This window comes from Gavialis gangeticus, unplaced genomic scaffold (assembly GCF_001723915.1).
Source record: "Gavialis gangeticus isolate Ggan-Ray unplaced genomic scaffold, GavGan_comp1, whole genome shotgun sequence".
Classification (NCBI taxonomy): Eukaryota; Metazoa; Chordata; order Crocodylia; family Gavialidae; genus Gavialis; species Gavialis gangeticus.
The window spans coordinates 196,066,398-196,074,116 of NW_017728992.1; the positions used below are offsets into that span (position 1 = coordinate 196,066,398).

The window sequence follows — 7,719 nt, forward strand, 5'->3', positions numbered from 1 at the left end:
GGTGCGGTGCTCCTGGCAAGGGGCAGCGCCAATGCCAGCCTCATCCCAGTAGCAGGGCTGGGCCAGTGCTGGGCTTGGAGCGGGTGGGAATCAGGCTGGCTCAGCTGCAAGCAGCCCGGGCTCTGTAGTTGAAAGCAGCTACCCAGAGCTGGGGCTGGCTGCAGCTGGGAGTCTGCAAACAGCTGCACATGTGCCTTGGAGCAGATGGTGCAGGGGGCCTGAGGCAGCATAACCCCAGCCTCTCCCCTGCTGTGGGCACAGAGCTGATGACTGGGCTCCAGAGTGCTGAGCAGCTACTTGCAGCCAGCCTGGGCTCTGGGCCGCTGCAAACAGCTGCACCAGGCTCTGGCATCAATTCTGTACCGGCATCTACAGGCATGCCTTGGAGCAGGGGGCTGGGGAGGGGCCTGAGGCAGTGCAACTTCAGTCTCTCCCTGGCTCCCAGTGCAGCTGTTTGTAGCCAGTTTGGGCTCTGGGCAGCTGCAGCAAGCAGTGGGCAGGCTGCAAACAGCTACGCCAGGCTCCACAGCTCTGGCATCAGCTCCATGCTGGCGGTGACTGTGTGCACACTTTGGAGCAGACAGTGGGGATGGGGCCTGGCCCCAAGGCAGCGCAGCCCTCCCGCTGTCCGCTCTGAGGTGCATGCGCAGTTGCCACCAGCGTGGGGCTAATGCCAGAGTCGCGGAGCCTGGTGCAGCTGTTTGCAGCCTGCTTGCTGCAGCTGCCTGGAGCCCAGGCTGGCCACAAACAGCTGTGCCAGGCTCTGGAGCCCTGCCATCAGCTCTGTGCAGGCAGGGTTGGAGAGACGGGGGTTGCGCTGCCTCAGGCCCCTCCCCTACCACCTGCTCCAAGGCACGTATGCATGTGCCGGAGCCCGGCACTGCTATTTGCAGCCTGCCTGCTGCATCCGGCCCCAGCTCTGGGTAGCTGCTGCCAACCACGCAGCCCGGGATCTTGCAGCAGGGCCTGCAGCTTCCCAGCCACCTGCTGGGAGCTGCCCGGGCTCCATGGTTGGCAGCAGCTACCCAGAGCCAGGGCTGGTGGTGGCGTGCTGAGCAAAATGGCCTCGTGTACCATGCTCAGCACGTGCCAGGGATTGCCGGCCCCTGGGATATGGTATCTGTTAGATTTTTTTTTCCTAAGTTCCGGAAATTCTAGTAGTGTGGTGTTGGTAGGACAGATCTACCATGTGTCCTGAACTGAAATGCCTTATGACATACCCTCTGCCCCATACCACCATGTATTAAAAAGAAAGTTACGGAGTGATTCCATCTTGTTCTGTAGTTTTGATTTGCTTATCTGTAACAGATAGTCTTATACAGCAGATCAGCTGTCATTCACTTTAGTTAAAGATATTAGAGGTGAAAGAACATGTTAGTTGAATGCAAAAAAATCTGTCTAGAGAAAAATCAATATCCAATCTAACAAAGACAGTATTAAACTATTTGATTCCAAATTATTTTCCTAGTATAAGTGTCCAAATAACCCTTTGAATCTTTCATTTGGAAGCTAAATACCTCTTGGGAATATAGTTTCTTCAATAAACACATTAGGTATTCCAAGAGATGAGGTCAGTCTTAAATGCAAAAGATTCATTCCAAAATTGGTTTAACAAAAATATAGTCCAGAGAGACGATCAATCAGTAATTTAGTGCATGAACTAAGGGGAAAGAGCAAAGCATAACCTTATCTTGTTACTCTTTGTTAGAGGAAGGTATTCTGGCAGGCAAGGTAACTTAAATACTACAAAGCTCTTGAAGAGCTGGTAAAACAAGAGGTGAAAGTAATGTTTTAAAGTTGACATGATCTCTGATAAATGATTTTAAGCACAGGGTTGTAACCGACTACTCTGCTTACGCAAAGCAACTAGGAATCTTTGAGCATGTCTTGTCTGTTTGAGCTGAGGGAGCCTGGGATAGCAGATGATGGCAACCTAACTTATTTGAACAGGGATCTGGTACAGAAGTTCAATACACTGGACTAACCTACTTTGAATATATATATGAGTGCACATCGCTCTAGCATGATCTTAGACCAGATTCCACCATTTTTAGTCTGGTCTTTGTGCTGCAAACTTTGGTACGGTTATGGGTTTGGTTCAATTTCTGATCCCTTGCTCCAGATTGTGTAGCAGCTGTACCTAGCCTTTAAGCTTCTTTCAGAACACAGGTTTTCTAGTGTGTTCTGCCTCCTCTTAAGGTTTTATTAATCTCTTGTTTCTTACTGAAGTCTTCCAAGGAATAACCCTTAAGGCCTTATTCCCATGAGACTGAATGTTTAGGGTCTGCTAAATAAATTCCCTGTTTGACAGTACTTCCATTTAAAGGAAATCAACTAAGACTTATTCCAAGACCCGTTCTTCACTATTGTTCCAAGGTTATATTTATGCAGCACTCTCTAGTATCTGTTTACTAAAAGGGTTTCTAATGCAATCATCTGTTTGGTTAGATCTTATCTACTTAGTTCCCAAAGGGGTCAAAGAATTGACACAAGACTTTCCCCTGTAACAGTGCCAGAAATATTATCCTCTTCCTCTCAGACAAAGCTTGTACTTGTCCGTTCAGAGAGCCGAAGGGAAAGGATCTCAAATCCAAATGTGGCTTCTGAAAGAAATACACATGTAATCTTCTGATTAGGTGACAACAAAATGACAATAGTATTTTCTTCCAGCAGGGATTGGTAGTCAAATTTGGGTATGATGGGAGCAAATTACAACAGACGTGGCTGCAATCAGAATTTCAAATGGGTTACCACATACTGCATTTACAGAGATCTTCCCCTCTTCTCAGAAAACTGGCACATGCTAATGCAATCCAAATCAGTCATCTATCTCCTGTTCATAAAATGGATATAGTACTGTATTTACACTTGGGGCAGGGGGGAGATTGGTGGCAGGGGACCAGAAGAGAGCAAATAAACGTGTTGTCCAGAAATAATAAAAAAGGAAGTGATCCATGCTGGATTTACTAGTTGAAATTGGAAAAGATAAATTAGACCACTTTGAATTTGTCTATCCTAAATAAAATCTTTCTGGTTTTTACCCTAAAACTACATTTCTTGGTCGACCAATAGCAAGCGGGAGGGGGCGGGGATCTAAAAACAAAAAAAAAAGGAAGAAATGCAGTCGTTAGGATTCCTCATTAGCTTTATAGCCTCCATTTCATTGCCTCCTTATGTACTGGATTTGGAGGATAACTCAGCATCTGAAAACCTCCCTGTTTGAGAACTACTCTAAAAGCTGGGTTTTTTTAGATGGCATTTATAAACTCTATGGCTTTCTTGAACAACTTTTTGGAGGAATGTGAATATATCTAGTACGTCTGAGTTTGTATTCTCTTGTAAGAATTAATAAACAAACTCCGATTTCAAGAAAGAAAATAATCTGTTGGCTTGGGTCATTTTATCTGTCCTTTCTTAGTGAAGGATTGATCTCCATTAATACAATGCCTTGAACTGCAACTTAACTGCTGACTGAAGCAATAGGACTATTGCCACATTTCAATGGGACTTCATTACATAAACAGAACTCGGATGCTCATTCGAAATTAAGAGGCATATAATATTTTCAGATACTAGTAGGATTTTTGGTGGATTGTTTTTCTTTTGTTAATTAAATGAAAAATCAGTTAGGCAATGGTCAGTCCTGGAGAAGAAAATAGGATTTGAACAAAAACATAAGAGAAATGTTACATTTGATATACAGATCTTAACAAGATTTAAGTTGAAATGGAGTCCCCATGTTGAGATGTTTTGGAACTGCTTCTAGCAGGTTTTCAGCAAGAAGTTCATCTAGAACAGCATAAAAATGGAAATGATGCTTTTCAGTAATATTTTCCTGAAGTGGTTAATTTAGCTTTCTTCCCCCTTCTGTCTAGGACTACAATGATGAAATCAGACAGGCACAGCTGCAAGAGTTAACGTATTTAAATGGCGGCTCAGAAAATGCAGAAGTTCCAGTTGTTCGTGGAAAACCACCAATACGAGCGCGAGGAGTACCTGCCCCTGCCTTGGCCAGGTAGGCACCTCCAAGCAAAACGGTGCATTTTGAACATGTATATCTTGGGGCTCAGCTCTTAATATTAGACTTTCTCCAAAAATATTCTGATTGGTTCTTGCACACTTACCACCATTGTTAATACAGCCCAATATGTGCGACGTGTTTTATGAACTCATCACTAAGATTGGATGAAATCTATCTTGAGAAAAGATAACTATACAGTGCAAAGTATGACATGTAGGATTCTCAAACACCCTCAAAGTCTAGCTTTGCTTTAGGTCAGAGTAGGCAACCTTAGCACACGTGCCCGAGCATGGCACACAAAGGCATTTTGCTTGTCACAAGCACCATGGGGCAAACGAGAGCTGCAAGGGACCCAATCCTTGTTGTAGCAGTGTAGCCCGGACCCCTTCCCTGCCATCCAACTCGAGGCACGTGTGCACCCACTGCTGGCAGCAAGCTGGTCTGGGGCTCTATGGGTCCTGGTGCAGTTGCTTTCAGCCTCCCCACTGCCTGCTGTGAGCAGCTTGAGCTCTGTGGCTGGCAGCAGGGAGGCTGTAAGCAGCAGCACTGTGGTCTGCGGAGCCCTAGACTGGTTCACTGCGGGTGGAAGGTGCATATGTGTGTGGGGGAGGATGGTGGGGAAGTGGCTGAGGCTGCGCTGCCACAACAAGGATCAGGCCTGCCCTGCTGTCTGCTTCTGACACACCAGCATCTTACAAGTCCAAGTTGCAGATGTTTTGGCATTTTGCTCTGCCCAAAAACATTGCTGGCCCCTGTCTTAAGTATAAGATGCTGACTCAATAGAAAACGGTACTAAATGCAATATTTTTGTGAGCAATTCTGTAATGATTAAGCTCTTAGATATGAATAATGTATTTTGCCTTATTTCTACAAATGGAGAAATTCCTTGGGACAGAAAAATTAAACTGCTCCATTGTCACACAGAAGCTTATTAGGAAAACTCGTTGGTACCTAGGCCTCCTTATTTCTAGTTCAGTTCTTAAATGCACACTGCCTCCTCACCTTTTTAAAGTTCTTTACAAACAGGGCCAACTTACTTGTATCTTTATTCTCACGTTGTTTAGTACTTAATTATTTCAGTTGTTGTTTATTAGCATTATGGAACTCATTGTGTAGAGAAATGAGTAGTAGTACATTTATTTTCTCTTGGTTGAGATTTGAATGTAGTGTTTTCTTGAACAAGCATTTATAATGTACTGTATTTAAGCTCAAAGTTGTGTGATGACTTGACGTGCTAAAAATGTAAGGCTACCTAGGCATTTCTGAGCTGGCACTTGGTCTTGGACTCATCCCACAACTAAACTGTTAAATCAGAAAAAAATATTTTTGCTGGAAGGAAGAGCTTGATATGTTTCCTCTTTCCACTATTATGAGAAGTTTTATCCTTCATATTATGCTTCTGAACACCCGTTTTTGAAGTGTAAGGGTGACAGCTTTAAGTCTTTTTGAGTCCTTGAGTATAAAGAAGAAAAAAAAATCAGGATATTTGCATTAGACAGATCTTGTATGCTAGATGGAAACTGCTGCTGCTTTCCAAAATAAACCACTTTGATTTTAGTAGATTTTATTTTCAAAGAACTTTTTCTTCTACATTAAAATTTGAAGTCTCAGTTGAAAAGGTAATGACTTGGAGATTAGTGAAAGGTATAGCTACCAAGGGGTACAGGTTATAGTATAGTATAGATAAGAGTACAGGTACCAAGAGTAAAGTGTTGAATAACATGGAAGATTTTTTTTTAATTAGTACCACTTAAATTACAATAACCCATTAATACTTTTTGTCTGAAGGAAAGCTTTTAAGGTTATAATACCTTGTATAGATGAGAGTACGTTTGAACAAACGCCATGCATCCGAGACCTTCCAGAGGCTTCGGGTATTAGGCCGTGACAAAAAATGGCTTTCTCTTCCAGCTTGTTCCCCAGCCCTATCCTCCACCCTGTACCCCTATCTCTGTACTTCATATCTCCAAAAGTACCTTCTCAGTAGTCATACAAGTTGCCAAACATTGCTTTGTCTTAAAAGGTAAGTTCTGAATGTATGGGTTTTTTTGGACTAACTAGTGCTTCATTAAACTTGCACTGACTTCTTTGGTTTGCTTCTAGTTCTGTTTCACCCTTTTTTTCCTTGTTGTTTATGCAGAAAACTTATTCCTTCTGAAGGAAAAAGAGTATTAAATGGGGCTTACGTGATCATAAAAGACCAATCTCTCTTAGCTTTAGCTTTTTAAACATTCACTCTCTTTCATATATGATATGTAGGGAGGCTGTGGACTCTCCATTGCTGTGGGTGTTCAAAAAGAGGTTGGCCAGCCACTGGGCAGGAATGATCTAGCTGTATCTATGTTCTGCTACGGGTATTTTCCATGCTCCTGGGCTTTGCTGATTTCCCTCCTGCCCCCCTCCCCCGAAATACGTCAGGGTGCTTTTAAACCTCTTTTGAAGACATTGGGTGGTAGCTACAGCCAAGCCTGGGGACTTTGACTGGGCTGTGCCAATTCTCCTTCTGGAATCAAAGCCAGAGGTTCCTGGTTAGAGGGTCTTGCCCTTGCATTCAGGGTCAAACCAATCGCCATGTTTTACCCCCTGGTCAGATTAGTATGGACTTGTAAGGGTTTTTGCTTTTCTCAGTAGTCTTCCCTCTGCCTGGCCCTTTACCTGGAATCTCTTGAGCACATATTGACAACATTTTATAGAAGCAGGACATTAGCTACCATGATTCCCTTGTTTTACCTGTGGCAGGCTAGGGTGGTAGGTCTATGTTGCATCAGGATTCACGGTAGTCTAATGTAATGTGGGCAATTGGGGTGGGCAGATTTTGGCTGGAGGGCTGCTTAATGAGTTTTGATGTACTGTGAAGACTACGTGGGTAGCCCTGCCCCCTGGTTGCCATATTGGGACTGGAAGTCGCACTCGCTGACTCCTGACCTTTTCCACCAGAAGTTCTTCCCCTTACCTCCCTCCATACTTGTTTTGGGAAGGGGGTTGCCATCTTAAAACCAGAAAAAAAAACCCAAATCATATAATAAAAGTGAAGCACCTACTATAACATTAATTTTATTAGAAAAAATATTTTGTCATGATTTGTATTTTCCTAGTCTATATAGAGGGCAATATGCAAATCATGGGGGATATGGTGGGGGGGGCCATAGGGTATTTTGGTATATGTGTATATGTCAGTTCAGGGGTGTGGGGAACCCTCATACAGTCCCCCACATGGTATGCTGCCCCCACTGCCAGAAGCAGCAGCATTTGGGGGTGCTTGTGCCTGGTGCTGGTGCCTGGTGGGGCACAGCTCAGGTGGGTGCTGTGCATGGGGCGGGGGGATGGAAGAGCACAACCTGGCTGGCTGCCTCTTATCACAGGGGTTCCATGCTGTGCGCCTGCAGCTCCCACACTCGCACCAGGGGAAGCCCTATGCTGGACTCTGCAGGGAGTGGGGCTCCCTCCACTCCCAGAAGAGTCTGGGGACCTGCATGGCAGGGAGTGGGGAAGGTAGCCAGCTCCAGTGCGTGGCTTCACCTGTTGTGTGTGTGGGAGCTGCAGATGTGTTGCACAGAGCCCCTGCGATAGAGGCAGCCGAGCTGTGCTTGCCCCCATGCGCAGCACTGGCTGTAGCCGTGCCCTTCTGAGCGCCAGTGCCTGCACCAAGTATAAGTATCATCCCCTGCCTGCTGTTGCTGCTAGCAGTAGGGACTGCG

The 7,719-nt window shown here is 44.9% G+C and overlaps 1 protein-coding gene across 1 annotated transcript in view; it reads left to right on the forward strand.

The window, feature by feature from the left end:
• Positions 1–7,719, forward strand: part of KHDRBS3 (KH RNA binding domain containing, signal transduction associated 3) — a 213,025-nt gene that overhangs the window by 100,694 nt on the left and 104,612 nt on the right. The window contains exon 6 of the mRNA XM_019519668.1: positions 3,876–4,015. Within this exon, the coding sequence (XP_019375213.1) occupies positions 3,876–4,015 (140 nt within the window). The remainder of the gene's footprint in view (positions 1–3,875; positions 4,016–7,719) is intronic.